Raw genomic sequence first — 19,381 nt, forward strand, 5'->3', positions numbered from 1 at the left:
CAATGAACTTGCATTGCAAAAAGTTTAAATTCCACTGTTTTTAAAAAATTTAACGGCTCCTGCCTAAATAGAGTGTTTGCCTACATGTATACGTAAACAAGTGTTTCCAGAAACTCTTCCTCTCCATTTAAGCTAGCAGGGTTTTTGACTCTGATGTTTCTTCAGGTTAGCAGGATGTGCAACCTGATGGTTCAGGATATAGTTTTTTTTCGCTCAGCATTGCTAGACAGAGTGCAAAAAAATGGTTGCGTAGACTACAACAACTAGCATATATATACCGGAGGCATTGCTGAAATGTTTTTTAAATGAAATATTCCTCCTTCTCATGTTTCATCTCATATCATCTAGACAGACTAAGGCAGTGTTATCCGATTTAAAATAATTAAATTATACCATTATTGATATTAAGCATACAGTTTTAACTCCATTCATTATTTTGAGTGCGTGGAGGGTAATGTGTTACAGAGAAAATCCTCTTCTAGGGGTTCAGTGTGCATAAGCACCCCATGGTAAGCTGCTGTCCTGGAAATAATCTACGTGTATGCAGTAGTGTCCTCTGGTGGAGAAGGCTTAGAAGAGTACAAGTCTGGGTCATTGTCAGGAACAAGATCTGGATCGTAGAGATCCCAAGGATCAACCGTATCACCATGTGAGTATTGTGAATGAGTTGGTGAAGGCAAAGGTGGTGGGTTAGTGGGTGGTGGCGAAAAAGAAAGTTGTGGTGAATGAGGGGGAGAAGCATGTTTAAGTAATAGCTTCTCCTTCGGTTTATACATTTTTGCTGGTGGTGGAGCAGTGCCTAAATGTTCTTGAAAGGCGCAGTAATTATTCTGCCATCTCTTTATGGATGTGAATCCTTGATTGTCTTTCATCCATAATCTCAAGGATAGGTTGAATCAGTGTCCTCAGAAGGTCTATAAGGCTGCTCATCCAGTGATATTGATCTCTATTTAAGATGGCTCAAAAGTCCTTGCTCTTCTGAATAAGACTTTTTCGGCTCCGAAGATGGTAGTTTTTTCAGCCCAAAAATACCGCCAGTTGTTTCGGCTATGAAGCTGGGCGGCGAGGCTTCAACTCCAAGGAGTGAGGACGCTTGCTCGAGTCAGAAGTTGAACTCTTGATGGACTTACTCGACTCAGATACCGACATAGGAGTGGCATTTTTAGACGCCGAACCCGAAGGTCTGTCGACGAGAATCTTCTTTTGGGTCGAACCATGGCTCTCTGGCAGCGGTGCACCCAAGGCCTTCGCTGACTTTTTGGGAGCGTCGGTAGGGGCAGACGTACTCACATGCAGACCAGCAGTGATAGGCCTATCTTCTTCGGAGTCGGTGTCTCTGATGGAAACCGCCTTCTGCGCCTGTTCTTCCTCCATGGTGTCAAGATGTTCCGTACTCTTCGACGCCATTTCCAATCTTCTGGCTCTCCGATCACGCAGGGTTTTATTGGATCGAAACGATCGACAGGCCTCGCAATCCTCTTCTTTGTGATCAGGTGAAAGACACAGATTACATTTAAGGTGTTGTGAGTCGGGTGCACGCGCCCAGGAGGGCGAAATTTAGTTTTCAACAGTACTATCGTTTCGAGGCTAGATGGACACTTAATCAAAACAATACCGACGATTAAGGGAGTTTTCTAAAGTTTTCCGATTCGAAATCTCGGCGCGAGAGGAAACACATCCGAACCCAACAGCGGAAAGAAAACAATCGAACAACGGAGTCAATGCCCATGCGCAGTATGACTGAGAGGAGGAGTCACTCGATCCCGAAGAAAAACAACTTGTAACACTCCGAGCCCACACTAGATGGCGGAATAATGCATAGCATGTGTATCTGCAGCTACACATGCAATCGAATATATATATATATATATATACACATACACATATATACACACATATATATACACACACACACATATATACACACCGGTACACAAGTGAATGCTATACATTCTTTTTTAAATAAAATTGGACAGGGTTTTCAACCAGACACTTGAACAGTGTTTATTTATATGCTACTGTAACTATAATCAGAATGCCTACCTCGCCATACCCACAAACAACCACTTGTTTTCCACCAAACATCATGTCTGTTGTCCTCTTGAGGCTGAAAAACAAAGCACAACATGAAAAAGATGCAGAGGGCATGCAAGAATTATGAAGGCAGGTACAAAAAGAACATGAAAACAATAATTTATTTAATAAGGGAAGAGAAACTTGTCATTGGGGCTCAACAGAGAACTTGTGAATTTCACCGATCATCTGCTTCATAAGACAGCAATACCAGAGAACGTATTTTTCAATTTCATATGGTAGTTGGTTCTTGTGGCTTTTCTTGTTCACTAAGCAGATTCTCACTGTCAATACAAAAGATTTCACAAGAACCAGAAAAATGTGAAAGAAAAAGGGTACTAGAAAATGTATTCCTCCTTTATCAGTATTGTCATATAGTTAAAATGTTAATTTAGATGGCCAAAACATGAATCCAGTAGTCATGCAAGTGCTCTTTAATTAGAGCTATGAAAGTAAGTGCAGAATAGCTTAGAAGAAGGCATATTGGAACCTACACTGTCTTAGCCAGTCTAGTGCTTTTAGAATCATACTAATTAAGATGTAGCTCCCAGTTGATTAGTGCTGATGGAATCAATGTGATAACTGTGCGAGTGTAGAGAAATTTCCTTGAGAGGTTTTGCAAAAAGGCATTGCCTGTCAAACCTGGTTCGTGATGCCTGGAGATGCAATCTAATCGATTACTCTTCCTTGTGGAGTCAAAGAAACCCATTTACCGGTATTCCCAGTCACAAAAGAAGTCATGAAGAATCTGAACATGTAAGTCCCACTAATGGTTTTCTAATGAAAGTGTCTGCCTCTGCCTATGTTTGATACGTGGAAGCTGAATAGCCAAGACCTCCAAATTCAAAGCTACCCTAAACAAACAGGTAACACTGAGGGAAAAAGTAATCAGGGTATTTTTACCTTTGATGCGACTATAGAAAGGGTCAGCTTTGTGTGTACATTCAGTGACAACTAAAGGAACATAGGTGGAGGATATGTAAAGACATAAGCACTACAGAGCTAGCACGTGTGATACCATCTTATTTTGTTTTGTAATAAAAATGCTGCATACAGTTGGCAGTCAACTCAGAGTGCTGTAAAATGAACTATTCAAAACCCATACCAAATCTACACCCAGTTCTGAAAGGGTGTGCAATGTAGAATGTATAAAACCCTGGCAAAAATGTGAACCAGTTAACCATTCAATTACATGAAATAAGTAAATGTTTCCATGCACACAATGCTAATTAACCTCTGGCATGATAGCAATGTTGGCTTTCATCACAGGTCAAGGAATACTATTATATCAACACATTTAATGAGTTGAAAAGTAGTGTAGGATATTAGTTAATTATGATTATTTAAAAACAATGTTTGCCCATGTTGCAGCTTTATATTATTTACAATTATTTAAAACTCGTTAAACGCGAAAAAACAAGACTTGGGAGGTATGAGCATGAAGGGCTTCTCTCAAAGTGTCTACTGTAGCCAAAGGTCATGGCACAGAATCCATGTCCAGCATACACTCCTCTCCAAAACCAAGGTCTGGCTAAGGAACGAGGCTGCCTCTAAAACAGAAGGCCAGCATACAGACTTTGTTCATCTGTACTTTTTGCAACCATTCTACTATTCCATTTTTTATTTCACTCTTTTTATGTGGTAAAGTAGCAAACAGACTAATAAATCTTAAATAGGATGTTAATGCCTTATAACTAATAAAAACTTTGACAGATGGAAAGGGGAGTGCCGATCCATTCTAAGTAAGGAGTCTTTATACTCCTATGTCAACTGAAGTGCAGGGGTCCTAATTGAAACTCCTTGTTTAGGAAGCAACAAAGAACCCTCAATTAATTGTGCTCAGCTTCAATTTAAGATCCAGTTTCGTCAGCACAGCTACTCTGGCTGTGCAACTTTCTAAAACTATAAACCAAAGTCTAAAGTTTTTGCTTGCTTTTTGGTCATGAAAGGTGATTTCCTCATTTTGATTGTGTAACTTTTTGTGCAGGCTATTCAAAGGCTCATCATCTGCTCATTTTACTTTGACAGCCTCTGGACTTTATTATGTTTACTGCAGTCCCTGCAAAAACAAAGGAAATCAACCTCACTAGTTAAACTTACTATGTATATTGAATGTTTTTTTATTTTATTTTTTAAATCCTAGATGAGACAGACCCTTAGGACAAAAATGGTGCATCTTCACATGTGGATGGGAGAAGACCTGCTACTTCCTCTTTTAGCCCTACCATGACCCAGCCAATCCACGTGCTTGCATCCTTTTAAACTCATCTGTGCCCTCCCAAACATTCTAATATGTTATTAATGTTAAACATACATATAAACACACAGATATATATATATATATATATATATATATATATATATATATATATATGGAAAATGTAACTTACCCAGTGTACATCTGTTCGTGGCATGTTGCGCTGCAGATTCACATGCTGTGCACTGTTCCTGTCATCTAGTGTTGGGCTCGGAGTGTTACAAGCTGTTTTTCTTCGAAGAAGTCTTTTTGAGTCACAGGACCGAGTGACTCCTCCCTTTCGGCTCCATTGCGCATGGGTGTCGACTCCATCTTAGATTGTTTTCCCCGCAGAGGGTGAGGTAGGAGTTAAAGTAAGGATACTAGAGGTGCCCATGCAATGGAGTAAATGTGTATGTACATAGAGTATTAAATCAAAGTTATTTACATATATACAATTTCAATTCAACTAAAACGGCTACAGGCTCCTGGGGAGGCGGGAGGGCGCATGTGAATCAGCAGCGTCTCATGCCACGAACAGATGTACACTGGGTAAGTGACATTTTCCGTTCGATGGCATGTGTTGCTGCAGATACACATGCTGTGCATAGACTACAAAGCAGTAATCTCCCCAAAAGCGGTGGTTAGCCTGTAGGAGTTGAAGTTGTCTGAAACAATGTTCTTAGAACAGCTTGTCCTACTGTGGCTTGTTGTGCTGCTAGCACATCTACACAGTAATGCTTAGTAAATGCATGAGGCGTAGACCAGGTGGCTGCCTTACAAATTTCTGTCATTGGTATATTACCAAGAAAAGCCATTGTGGCGCCTTTCTTTCTAGTGGAGTGTGCCCTTGGAGTAATGGGTAATTCTCTTTTAGCTAGCAGGTTTGTATGCATTTGACAATCCATCTGACAATGCCCTGTTTGGATATAGGGTTGCCTGCATGTGGTTTTTGGAATGCTACGAACAATTGTTTTGTTTTACGAAATTGTTTTGTTCTGTCAATGTAATACATTAGCGCTCTTTTTATGTCTAACGTATGTAATGCCCTTTCTGCTACCGAGTCTGGCTGTGGGAAGAAGACTGGGAGTTCTACCGTTTGATTTACATGAAACGGTGATATGACTTTTGGTAAGAATTGTGGATTTGTACAGGAACCACCTTATGTTTATCTATTTGTATAAAGGGTTCCTGAATAGTAAATGCCTGTACTTCGCTGACTCCAAGTGAAGTGATGGCAATTAGAAAGGCTACTTTCCATGTAAAAAACTGGATTTGACAAGAATGCATGTGTTCAAATGGTGGGCCCATGAGTCGTGTTAACACAATATTAAGATTCCACGAAGGCACTGGTGGTGCCCTTGCGGGTACGATTCTTTTAGGTCCTTCATAAAGGCTTTAATAACTGGAATTCTAAAAATGGATTTTGTATGTCTAATCTGCAGATAAGATGATATTGCAGTGAGATGTATTTTAATGGAAGAGAAGGCTAGATTGGACTTTTGTAAGTGTAGTAAGTAACTTACAATGTTTTGTGTGGAGGCGTCTAGTGGCATAATTTGATTAGCCTGGCAGTAACAAACAAATCTTTTCCATTTGTTAGCATAACAATGTCTGGTTGTGGGTTTTCTTGCTTGTTTAATGACCTCCATACATTCTTTAGAAAGGTTTAGATATCCAAATTCTAAGACTTCAGGAGCCAGATTGCTAGGTTGAGCGATGCAGAATTCGGGTGTCTGATCTGTTGTTTGTGTTGTGTTAACAGATCTGGTCTGTTTGGTAGTTTGATGTGGGGTACCACAGATAGATCCAACAGTGTGGTGTACCACGGTTGGCGAGCCCACATTGGTGCTATAAGTATTAGTTTGAGTTTGTTTTGACTCAGTTTGTTGACCAGATAAGGAATGAGCAGGAGAAGGGGAAAAGCGTAAGCAAATATCCCTGACCAGCTGATCCGTAGAGCATTGCCCTTGGACTGAGGGTGTGGCTACGTGGATGTGAAGTTTTGGCATTTTGTGTTTTCTTTTGTTGCAAATAGATCTATGTTTGGTGTCCCCCAGCAGTAGAAGTGATCTTGTAGAATCTGGGGATGTATTTCCCATTCGTGAGTCTGCTGTTGATCTCGACTGAGATTGTCAGCCAACTGATTTTGAATGCCTGGTATGTATTGTGCTATCAAGCGAATGTTGTTGTGAATTGCCCAATGCCAAATTTTTTGTGCTAAGAGACACAGCTGTGACGAGTGTGTGTCCCCCCCCCCCCATTTGTTTAGATAATACATTGTCATATTGTCTGTTTTGACAAGAATGTCTTTGTGGGCTAGAAGTGGCTGAAACGCTTTTAATACTAGAAATACCGCTAGCAGTTCCAAGTGATTTATGTGAAGTAGTTTTTGTTGATTGTCCCATTGACCTTGTATGCTGTGATCGTTGAGGTGTGCTCCCCACCCAATCATGGAAGCGTCTGTTGTGATAATGACGTGAGGCACTGGGTCTTGAAAAGGCCACCCTTTGTTTAAATTGACAGGGTTCCACCATTGAAGCGAAGAGTGTGTTTGGCGGTCTATCAACACTAGATCTTGAGTTGACCCTGTGCCTGCGTCCATTGTTTTGCTAGGCACTGCTGTAAGGGCCGCATGTGTAGTCTTGCGTTTGGGACAATAGCTATGCATGAGGACATCATGCCTAGTAGTTTCATCACAAACCTGACCGTGTATTGTTGGTTTGGTTGCATGCTTGATCTTACATTTTGGAACGACTGAACTCTTTGTGGACTTGGAGTGGCAATTGCTTTTTGTGTGTTGAGTGTTGCTCCCAAGTATTGTTGTATTTGGGATGGTTGTATTTGTGATTTTTGGTAATTTATAGAAAACCCTAGTTTGTGTAGAGTATCTATGACGTATTGCGTTTAAAACTGACATATTTGTTGAGTGTTGGCTTTTATTAGCCAATCGTCTAAATATGGGAATTCGTGCATGTGCTGTCTCCTAATATGAGCTGCTACTACAGATAGGTATTTTGCAAATACTCTGGGGGCAGTTGTTATTCCGAACGGAAGCACTTTGAATTGATCATGTTTGCCTTGTATTACAAACCTAAGGTATTTCCTGTGAGATGGATGGATGGGTATGTGGAAATACGTATCCTTGAGACCCAGTGTTGTCATGTATTCCCCTTTTTTTAGTAAGGGAACTACATCCTGAAGTGTTGCCATGTGGAAATGATCTGATTTGATGAAGAGATTCAGTGTTCTGAGATCTAAGATAGGCCTTAATGTTTTGTCCTCTTTTGGAATAAGGAAATACAGGGAGTAAACGCCGGTTCCCTTCTGGTGCTAGAGTACTAGCTCTATGGCTTGTTTTTGTAGCAGTGCTTGGACCTCTATATGTAATAGGTGTAAGTGTTGTGGAGACAATCTGTGTGGTTTTGGTGGAACATTCGGAGGGAATATTGTGAATTCTATGCAATAACCATGTTTGATAATTGCTAGGACCCACGTGTCTGTGGTAATGTGTGTCCAATTGTGGTAGTATTTGGTTGGCCTCCCCCCCCACTGGTGACCAGTGTTGGGGTAGTGTGACATTGAAGTCACTGTTTGCTAGGGCTTTGTTTGGCAGGCTGGAATTTCCCTCTTCCTCTTGGGAATTGTCCTCTATAGGAACCACGAAACCCTCCTCTTTGGTATTGTGACTGACAGGTGGGTTTTGTTTGGGAGGTAGACGGTTCAGATGCTTGTTGTCGAAACCACCCCCTCTAAATTGTGGTTTCCTAAAAGTGCCTCTGTATTGTGGGGCGTAGAGTGTGCCCTTGGCTTTGGCTGTGTCTGCCTTTTTTCATCTTCTCGATGGCGGTATCGACTTCTGGCCCAAACAACTGATGTTGGTTAAACGGCATATTTAGTACCGCCTGTTGTATTTCTGGTTTGAATCCAGAACTTCACAACCATGCATGCCTTCGGATCGTTAACGCTGTGTTGACAGTACGTGCTGCTGTATCTGCAGAGTCTAATGCAGACCGTATTGGATTGTTCAATATGGCCTGTCCTTCTTCAACTACTTGTTGGGCACGTTTTTGGTGTTCCTTGGGCAAATGCTGGATGATGTCTTGCATTTCGTCCCAGTGTGCCCTGTCGTAGCGTGCAAGTAGGGCTTGCGAATTTGCAATTTGCCACTGATTGGCTGCTTGTGATGCCACTCTTGCCCGCTGCGTTCAACTTTCGACTCTTTATCAGGTGGTGGGGCATCCCCTGAGAATTGAGTTCGCCCTTTTTCTTGCAGCCCCCACAACCACTGAGTCCGGAGTGAGTTGTTGCGTTATGAACACTGGGTCTGACGGGGGAGGTTTATATTTCTTTTCGACCCTCGGCATGATAGCTCTCCCTTTTACAGGCTCTTGGAAGACCTGTTGTGCGTGCTTGAGCATGCCCGGTAGCACTGGCAGGCTTTGATAGGATGTGTGAGTGGAAGCCAGAGTGTTAAAAAGGAAGTCATCCTCTACTGGTTCAGAGTGCATTGTGACGTTGTGGAACGTAGCTGCCCTGGCTAGTACTTGCGTATATGCTGTACTGTCCTCTGGTGGTGAAGGCTTGGTTGGGTAACACTCTGGGCTGTTCTCCGATACAGGTGGATCGTATAGATCCCGGGCATCAGCATCATCTTGGGTCATCCCAGTATGTGTGGGTGACTGCATTATAGGTGTACCCACTGGTGATAATTGTGGAGAATGCAGTGGGGATGGTTGTGGCGAGACCTGTGATGGTGGTGACTTGTCTCTAACCACTTTGGCTTTAGGTTGCAGTTCTGATTCTTGAAAGGCTAGTTTCCTTTTAGATTTGAGTGGAGGGATGGTCTGTATTTTCCCTGTATCCTTCTGGATTTGCAAACTTTGTTGCGTTTGGTCAGGTTCCTCTACATCCAGATCTTGCTCAAATCTGTGCCTTTCCTTGAGCTGCAACGAAAGGCCTTGCTCCTCAGTGTATATGAGGATCGTTTTGGCTCCGAAGCCATTTTTTTTCGGTACCGAAATTCCTAATGTTATTGTCTTTTTCGGTTCCGAGGAGCTCTTTCGAGGTTTGTCCGATTCGACAACTAGATGCCTAATTTTTTCGGTGCCGGAATCTCGACCGGAGTCAGAAGTCTTTGGCAATTCTTTGGCCTTTTTTGATGCCGATGTGATACGGTCACCTTCCTTTCTGTGGGTAAAGCCATGGCCTGTTGGCGGTGGTGTCCACGTGGCCTTGAATTTTTTGGTGTGACCCTGGGTTTGGGACGGGGCAGGTTTACTCAGAGTTTGTTGAACCGTCGAGGGTCGCTCACCATCGGAATCATCGGAGTCTGTTTCCTGGATGGAAATTCTTTCTTCCTCTTCAACGTCGAGATCTTTCGGCTTCGACGTCATTTGTAGTCTTCTTGCGCGTCGATCTCTCAAGGTTTTCTTCGATCGAAACGCTCGGCCAGCTTCACAAGTATCCTCTCTGTGTTCGGGCGAAAAACACAGGTTACAGACCCGGTGCTGGTCTGTATAAGGATACTTGGCGTGACACTTAGGACAGAAACGGAAGGGGGTCCAGTCCATTAGTGGTGTACGACGGGTGTGGTCAGGCGGACCAGGCCTCGATGAAGAATGGAAGCCCCGAAGGGCTGCCGAAGCGGTCTTGATGTCGGTGCCGATACACAAGAACTAAACCGGTACCGAACGAGAACAATACTGACGAATTTGATACTTAGCTAAGTTTCCCGATTCGAAATACGGAGCGAAGAGGAACACGTTCGAACCCGATGGCGGAAAGAAAACAATCTAAGATGGAGTCGAGGCCCATGCGCAATGGAGCCGAAAGGGAGGAGTCACTCGGTCCGTGACTCGAGAAGACTTCTTCTAAGAAAAACAACTTGTAACACTCCGAGCCCAACACTAGATGGCAGGAACAGTGCATAGCATGTGTATCTGCAGCTACACATGCCATTGTATATATATATGCATATATATATATAAATACATACATATATATATATATATATATGTATATAAATACATACATATATATATATATATATATATATGTATATAAATACATACATATATATATATATATATATATATATAAATACATACATATATATATATATATATATATATATATATATATATATATATATATATATAAATAAATAAATGATACTTTCTGATAAAGTAAGAAGGCAGTTCTTTAAGCAAAAAACCCTCTTATTAAAGAAATCTAGATTCAGATGCTAGGGCTCAGTGGGATGAGCACGAAATTACTTAACTGATAAAATAAACTTAACTATAATACAGGAAACGCACATGGTAAGGCTGATGAGAAATCGCTTTAAGTAATATAGTACTCCAACTTTGGCTTTTTTCTGTGCTCTGCCTTTTTTCAACTGACTACAGTATGTCAGGGCAAATGTTCAACCCTTTCCAAGCTTCCACAGTGTTTGAATCTGGATATGAAATCTAATGCAGTAATTTGAAAGATGGACGAGGATCATTTGTTAGTGGACAATACTGGGAAGAATATTATCACTGACCATGTTGGGAATAGCATACTGTGGCTACAAATTAACAAGTGAATAACCTGCAGTCATATTCTTTCTCATGGATATTGTTTGCTTCTGCAGATTCCTCAAGAGAACCATCTAGACGCAAGACTTGGGAAAGAAATTGCAGTACCTGCCCTCCGGGGCCTCGTGTTCTCAATGACTTCACCACTTACACGTGAAGCTCCATGATTGATATTTTTACAGCTACAAATATTACAACAGCACGGGTGACACAAATTCAGTTTCTTTTTACCTCCCCCTAAATAATAATAGGGCAGGTAGTCAAATCAAAATTCACTCAAAAAAAGGGAAGGCAACATGGTCATAAGGAATTTATGGGAAGAAAGGCCATTATCAAAGGAAGAAACTTGTTCTTCTAATGGAGATACTTCCTGCAGCTTTCTTATGAGCACTTTTCAGTTTAAGAGGTGGGTGAGTGCAGCACCTGTAATATTTGAAAGTACATCTTAACACACTGCGAAAACAGTTTAACCTTGATATCTTACGCCACCTTTTTCCCCATTTACCTTATGAAAGGTGAATGTATGCTACAATCTTTCACAGAGTAGAGATAATGGCTCAAGACCGTTCTTGACTCAAGCCTTACAACCTTTCCCCCAACTTTGATAAATAAGGAGGATAAAATACTGGCAAGGACATGACCAAGATGAAATTTCAACCTCTGTCAAAAAGAAGCTTCACCCTTAAGATCACCTTATCTTTAGAAAAACAAACAGTTAAAGGGGAAGAAACAGGTAAAGTCTGCAACTCTCATACCCTTCTGGCCAAAGTAGCAACCATGAATGCAGTCTTGAAAGAACTTTAATCACACGAATTAAGAAGCTCAAAGGGAGTTGGGCCCATCAAACATGTTAGAATTGAATTTTCATCTCATTCTGGCACTGTAAGAGGAACCAGGTGGAAACTTATGCAGCAAACCTTTCAGGAAATGCAAAACTAGTGGTAACAGAGATCTTGTGATCAGGGGAAACATCACCAGCAAAAATTGCAGTCAAATAACCTGTCACATGCATTTACAGTGAGACCTTTTTCAAGCCAAGAAACAACAAATAGCAAACTATGAACCAACTCACATTACAAAGGATCTAGCCCTTTCTTACTACTAGTTTTAAAAAACATAACTTGACTATGTAGCCCTAATTAAAGGCTTCTAAGCAGCTAAAACATCATCCAGAAAATCCTCAGAAAAAAAACCTCAAGGTGGCTAACCTCTCAAGTTCCTTGTAAGAAGATTCAGTACTGAATATTTAACCACTTGACCTTTCTGCAGCGACAGCAAGCTCTTTTGAAAGAAGAGGCCATAGATTGAAGCAATCCAGTGCCACCAGATCCACATACCATGAACTACTGAACAAGAACCCTGCCATAACGCATCTTCTTCACCACCCTGTGCAACAGAAATGGCGTAAATGCATAACCTACATCAAATTCTCACTATATCAACACTAGATCCCCTAGAAAATCCTCCCCCGTTGGCAATAAAGCTGACATCTGTTCTCCTACAAATCGATTCACCCAAGGCCAATCCCACATGGAAATTATGTGTGTAAAACCTCTGTTAGCCAACATTTCAGTAATCAGATTAGGCTAAAACTAAGTGAACAATCGGGCTGAAGTATCGAGAACAACTGAAAGTGAGACATTAGCAGCAGTCACACTTTCGTGTGTCACTACAAAATTAGAATCTGGGAGATGTATCCAAGCTACTGGCAGTCTGCAAATCTATAAGAAATCCATTAATAGTATGACAAAGTGGAAACAAACTCATCCTCACTGGAGTATGGCTTCTCGAAAGCCAAGGTATCTGAACTAGAGCAAATAAGATGGCCAAATCGCTGGAAAGCTTCATGAGGTCAATGCAGGTATTTAAGAAAATTAATCCTCCTTCAAGTATATGCCAGACTTCGCTTCTGCTGGCTCTACAATAGACTCAGTCATTGAAGTCTCCGATTCTACCAATGTTGAGCCAGACATCGCACCCAAAGCTGCTTCAGACACAGATAGCAGCAATGGCTTCAACTGTTTTGAAGAAGATTTTAGCCCCTGAAGAAGAGACTGAAGCCACTTACCTCTTGGAGTCTGACTGATGCTATCGCTTTAACCCTAATGGCTCCAAAAGGCTCACAAGAGGGTTTTTGCTTGGCAGAAGGAGCCAACATTTCATCTATGAACGTATCCAAATGGGAGGGGAAATCTCACCTCAGACTACAGCTGTAGTCTGAACGGATGGGCTCTGGTGAAGATGATGCATACACCTCCAGAATAGTCATTTTCTTTGTGTGACTGAGTAAAGAGGAGGATGACCTTCTTTGAGTCTGAGGTTTCTTGTCCCTCTTCTCTGTAAACTGCCCCCTTGGAAGGTCAAGTGTTGCTGAATCACCCAAATAGCTGAGCCAATTATCAAGTGGATCTGAAATTGCACAGGACAGTAGACTCTGGCAACAGAAACATGGCTTGGAGTGAGAAGAACTCAGAGGAAAAAGTTTCAATTTACTCCAATAAATTAACAAGTATTACTTTTTCCCTTAAACAAAATCCACTGAAGACACAACTAAAAAAAATGGAACTGGTGGCACTAGCACTGTTATATTCATGGTGGCTGTGCCAATCAAGTAGGCGGTCTCACAGATCCATGAAAAAGCTGTTGCGTGTCGGTTGATACTGAAGCAGAGGTACTGCTGTGCAGTTTTTTCCAGATTCATTCTGCCACCTGGCACTGTTTACATAAGAAAGCTGCAGGGAGTAAGGGGTCAATTATAACGGTTTCAACTTGGGTACAGTTATAAGATAAACATATGCTAAGGTATGACCGCAGATGATTAATGAAAATTAGGTACTCAAGAATTCATGGAGATAAACTGGTAGATGCCAATGGGATTTTTGGATATTGACGGCTAAGAAAGACTATTGGCAAGACTGCCCTTCCTTTCAGCAATAAAATCTATACACTGAATAGTGTTCAAGGAAATCTACTATAGCTGGAAAATGGAAATATATGAAAAGCTTAAAAATAAACAAGCAGGATTTTGTTTAAAGAAGCAATTGCACAACAATCAGTTCTGTGGACCATTAAAATAAAGACGGAAGTAAATTAATGTTAAGACAATGAAGCCATACAAATCAAAAGATACAATAGGAACAAGTTCCAAGATTTATGAAGGAATTACCTGTAGGAAATTACTTATGTGAAAACAGTGAGCATTTATATGAAATTAACATGTATAAAGCACATTAAATCCAGATGTATCTAAGCACTAAGCTGAAAATAGAACTCCTTAACGATTACCAAATCCAATAAACTCAAGATGAGAAAATCTTTTTTTTTAAACACAATAGAATCAGACATAGCAATATGGGAAGGCAAAGTGTTCCATACCTGGCAGCAGCTCTAGAAAAGGAACCCTATCTGACTTTACGAGATCTGGAAATGATGACTTTCTTACCTAAAGAAGATCTGAGCGACCTGCCTGGAACATACCAATTATAAAGTGTATAAGAGATGTTTGGAGCCTTTATGATGAAAGGTTAGATTGTCTAGGCATATAGCCCTAAACACAACCCACTTCCTGACAAGAGGCCAAGGTAACTAAGGAATGCCCTTCTTAACAGAAGAGTGTTTAGGTATGTTGAGAATTAGGAGAGCAGCTGCATTTTTCACCACCTGCAATCTACTCAATAAGGAGTCATGAAGGACAATGCAGTTACCCAGTCTGGATGAAATCAAGCTATGACCACCGAGTGTCACAAGGAAATATTTTCCTGAGAATCCCAATTATGTCAAAACATGTACTCGTAGTACAGTTGACCTGTGCCTCAAAATTGCAAGAGGTGTCAAAGATAACCCTGGGGTTTTTAGCCGCTTTAACAGGGATCGGTAAAGAGCCACATTCTTCAGTCCAAATAGAGTCTCGAGAGCCAAACACCAAGATCTCAGTTCAGATGTAGCTTCTTAAAAAAGGCACTGATATTAATATGATCCACATTAGACATGGCAGGGGAGGTAAAATAGCAAACAGCCAGTCTAATAAAACCACAGAAGCTTCTATTGTCATAATAAAGCAAAGATAACCTGAAACTACAACAAAGTTAAATACCTTCCCTAAAACAAATATTATGTAAATAGACTGCCATAATAAGCTTCAGGGCTAGATCACCATAAAGGCAACTCCTAAAAACATGAACAGGCTAAAGATCCTGTAGGTTAACTGCCAAAATCATCAAGTTATATTAAAAGTTAATGACAATTACTAGTACCATTTCAGAAAGAATCCAGTTAAGCTGCAAGGCTACCAGTAACAACTATGCACTCAACAATAATATTAGTTAGCAAATTGAACAAAGAAAAATGTAACAAACTGTACTGTCATGCAGGCTAACTGATCCCAACAGTAGCAAGATCTCAGTCATAGTTGTTCATGTCACTGCATCTAACAATTCAAATACAATGTATAGATCATGTGAAGAGGTAATGAGCAATTGTAACCTATTGCGTGGATAGGGCCAATGATTCTCTTACACAAATTATTAACACTGATTTCAAACAACGGCTTGCCAATACTTTCAAAGCCCTCAGATTTCATTTATATTGAGGATTGTTAAGAGTGACCTTGCTCCCACTACCTATTTGGTCTTGCAATACAAAAATATCGCAATACGCTTTAGGCACTCAAAAATGTAAATTGATGATTGTCTGTTCATTCATAACTGTCTGCCCCAATTTCAAATAACGCTTGGGCACCCTTGAAGTAGTTCCTAAAATGGCAAGATTACAGGTTACCAATGAAAAAAATTAAGAGTATTGTACTTTCGAAGGCCTTGGAGATTGACTAAGCAAATATAATAAAGGACAAACACAACTGTATATCTGAGGAACATGTAGATCTGTTCTTAAACTTTATTGAAAAGGACAGCTCAAACAAATGACTGTTCATTTAATGGGTTGTCTCAAAACCATGGTTATTGTATTAGAACAATGTTTTAGCTGCACTAGCCATTCAAAAAGGAGAGGGATGAATCTGCCAAATTTCAGTCACTTCCATAATGCATGCCAAGATAAATGAATAATGCATGCAGATGGATACAGATTTGAATAGTATCTTTTTCAAAACAATACTTGTAAGCATTAGTATGGCCAGAATACCACAGTTTAATTTACCCCACCTCAAAAAAATTTTTTTCCAGATATTACACCTAAAGTGTCCCTTTCCGGTTCCCATTTCCTTTGCTACTTCGAGTAAAATATATGGCCAAGAACTCTATAAAATGAGTAGTGCAGGCTAATGTTAATAATGGGTTCCAAAGAGCTATCTAAGATAGTTGGTAAGAATGTTTTCTAACATGCAGCAAAGTTCATGAAAAAAACAGGTAAAAAGCCACTTTGATTCTGCCCAACATTTGTACTTATCAATTATTTTAAGCCAACACCTGTATATTTGTCCAGTAAAAACAAAAACAAAACAAAAAAAAAAGATGCGAGTGGTTGGGAAAACGCCTAACAAAATCAGTCCAGGTCTGCTCTTACATGAAACCTCAGGTTATAACTCAAAGCCACATCCTTTCCATTAACCGTTCATATAGTACAGTATCTACTATTCACCATTAAGATGCACATCTTTACACTCCAACTTCAACTATCATTCCTTCTCTGCCTGCCTAGTGTTCTGGAGCCACCAATAATGTTTAAGAAAATGTGTCAGCATGCAGTGGGAGTCAGTCCAATATCTAAAGTAGCAGATTCCACTGAGATAAGAACACATACCCATCAAGGATGGACTCCCTGCAACAGTAGAGGTTGTCAAACTTTTGTTTGGTGACTGAGTCGTTCACATTCATCGCAGGCACACACAGTTTCCCAGCCTTGGATAACTGGTACAACCTGTAAAAGAATGAGAAAAGAGATTAAATAAACCACTGCATTCCTCGGATTAATTACCATCTCTACCCATCTGAGTTATAGATAGTTTACCTCACACCAAAAAGGAAAAGTAGAAACATTGAGGAATTTGAAGGGGTTTGTAAGAGACTCCTATACATAATGCTAAAATTGCAGTACAGCGTTAGGGCTGCAAGTCAACTAAATAAAGCAGTCATGTTCTTTTCTGAAACAAATGTAGCCCAGTTCATCCCAGTGCTCATCATTAGATGCATAGCAAGCAAGCTTTCAAGTGGGAAAATAAAAATGCAATTGTCAGGGTAAAACCTGGCACATTCTAGGCAGTCATATGGAGGAAACAGAAGAATCTAGGTTGGGTGGCGAGGTGTTTCACATCTGTTGAGACAGCCGTCACCAGCTGAGAAAGCTGTTGCAAGTGGGTCCGCTGTGTCCTGGAGAAGCCCAAAACATCAATTACTGTTAAAACTCTTTCTAAACCACCCCCACTGCCAGGATATCGTGATTTGCAATAGAATTGTGAAATCAGCACTTTTGTAAAAATCCTGCTATTTTGTTTTTTTACAAAAGTGCCTGCAAAATTGGAGAACTAAACCTAACCCTCTCTTTACTGGCTCTATGCTGCCACTGAGACAGTAAAAGGAGGGTGAGGCAACAGGCTAGCAGGCAGCAGAGGTGTTAATTTCCACAGCCGCCTGCCTTTGAAATGCAGAGCCTCCCTACTGTGCAATTAGCCTGCAACCTTTACCTGCTCTGCAGTCACTTGGACTTCACCCCGTTCATCCCTAACCTCTCCCCATGTCTCCTGTTTGTATTTTTTTGTTTTCAATATGTATCAAACGTGGCCCAAGGGCATAGGCTACATTTCTTCTTCTCTCTCACCCCCCCCCCCACTCTGCGCTGTGACTCCTCTCGTCCCCCTCCTCCCATGACTCATCTGTCCCTACCACCCCTAACCAGACTCCTGGGACCCTCCCGCCCCAGTTCTTGTGCTTCCCGCCTTCCACTCCGCAAGCAACGCAGGTTGTTTGATGCCAGGAAGTGCAGTTTTATATTTTTCATTCTGTACTCTGTGGACTCGGACAGACTCCAATTCGAGGTGCTGTGCTGCTTGAGACTCCACAAGGTTACAGATTGTGATGTAGCACAGCCTCCAGCAGTGAGACTAGTTCATGTAGTATTTATGTGAAAATCACATTTTCTGCCTACTACAAAAATATTGTGAATTTAGAGGTTTTGGACCACAAAATTTGCATGGTTTTGGCTGCACAATTTGCCACCCAGAGCCCCAAAATCCAGGGGAGTCTATCGGAAGGCAAGGCCCCATAAGCATGCTGTGTGTCATTTCTGAGCTAATCTTGGAAAAGTGTTGTTCTCACCGAAGAGGTATTCACAATCATAGGGAATGTCTATGAAGGTCACTTGGACATCCCTCAAAAAACCTGTGGAGCACATCCAGGCCGTGTAGCTCAGAGTAATTACTGTGACCACAGATCTTGCCAGTTTATCAGAGTATAAGCTACACTTTGGAGTCATCCCGGCCACAAACAAGGTCCAGAAATAGCCTTCAAACAAACAAACAAGGTCCAGAAATATCAGCTTCCCTGATGCCAGTGATTATCACTAGCCTAACCAGAGTGGCAAAAATGGCATATGGCTCTCAATCTAGAGAGCTCATAAAGAAGGCACTTTGCTTTAGTTTAGGGGAAGAGGCTTGAACCATCAGACTCAGGGGAAGAGTGCGCTGACAAACATTGGGTCAGATGAAGCAGGTTGGTGTTGTGCAATTTTTCTGTTGACTGCTGGACTGAAAAGAGGTCTTCCAAGCAACCAAAACTCAGTCCAAGAGTTCTTGGTTGAGGGTAGCAGCAACTTCGATACAGTAGAAGACCGCAGCAAAAGTTCAGCCAAAATGTTGGCCTCAGTGGTGGGTAAAGATAATACCTGCAGTTTTCCATTGCATGCAGGTGAATACATGACTGGCCAACGTGTTATGGATATTCCTTTGTGGAGAGCTATTGATTTTTAAAATCAAGGAAAATCAAGCATCTGTAATTTAAGAGGGAAGGAGCTTATCAGCCTTCAAGTCTATCCTCTGTATGACCATAATCTTTGCTAGGCATGGCAATCCGATTGAAGAGGTTCTTCCATTCAAGCAAATCTTTGGGCTAGAGGAAGGTTCTTAGCTAGGGGGTTTGTCATGAAAACTGGCGAAAAACTTGTCTTTTACCACCCAGTTAATGTCTGCTGAAGGTGGTAGTGTCATGGAGGTCAGATCCAAGGATGGTGAAAGTGAATACACAAGTTTCAGCCCCTTGGAAGACATGTATTTCTATGGAAGAATGAACGAGGCCAGAGCCTGTGACAGGTTAGAGTGGTGAATATTAGGAGCTGCAAGAATTGACAAACCTACATGACAGGCCCACTAGTGTGGAGTGGTTCACGGGGTAGTGGGCCACGCCGAAAATGTCCAGAATAGCTTGACTAAAGGAATCCACCTTTAAGGGGCTAGTGGATGCTAACGAATTGGGTTTCCACTTCCTAAATACCAAACCTCAGGCCAATAATGAAAAGCACTGTTGAACGTATTGAGTCTGCAAAT

The 19,381-nt window shown here is 41.2% G+C and overlaps 1 protein-coding gene across 3 annotated transcripts in view; it reads right to left on the reverse strand.

Moving 5' to 3' along the window:
* AHCYL2 (adenosylhomocysteinase like 2) overlaps positions 1-19,381 on the reverse strand; it is a 407,107-nt gene that overhangs the window by 165,661 nt on the left and 222,065 nt on the right. For all 3 annotated transcript variants that reach the window (XM_069229350.1, XM_069229352.1, XM_069229351.1), the window contains exons 8-9: positions 16,648-16,764; positions 2,044-2,107 (exon numbers count right to left, since the gene is read on the reverse strand). In XM_069229350.1, coding sequence (XP_069085451.1) covers positions 2,044-2,107; positions 16,648-16,764 — 181 coding nt within the window. The remainder of the gene's footprint in view (positions 1-2,043; positions 2,108-16,647; positions 16,765-19,381) is intronic.

The sequence above is a fragment of the Pleurodeles waltl genome, chromosome 4_1 (assembly GCF_031143425.1).
Source record: "Pleurodeles waltl isolate 20211129_DDA chromosome 4_1, aPleWal1.hap1.20221129, whole genome shotgun sequence".
Taxonomy (NCBI): domain Eukaryota; kingdom Metazoa; phylum Chordata; class Amphibia; order Caudata; family Salamandridae; genus Pleurodeles; species Pleurodeles waltl.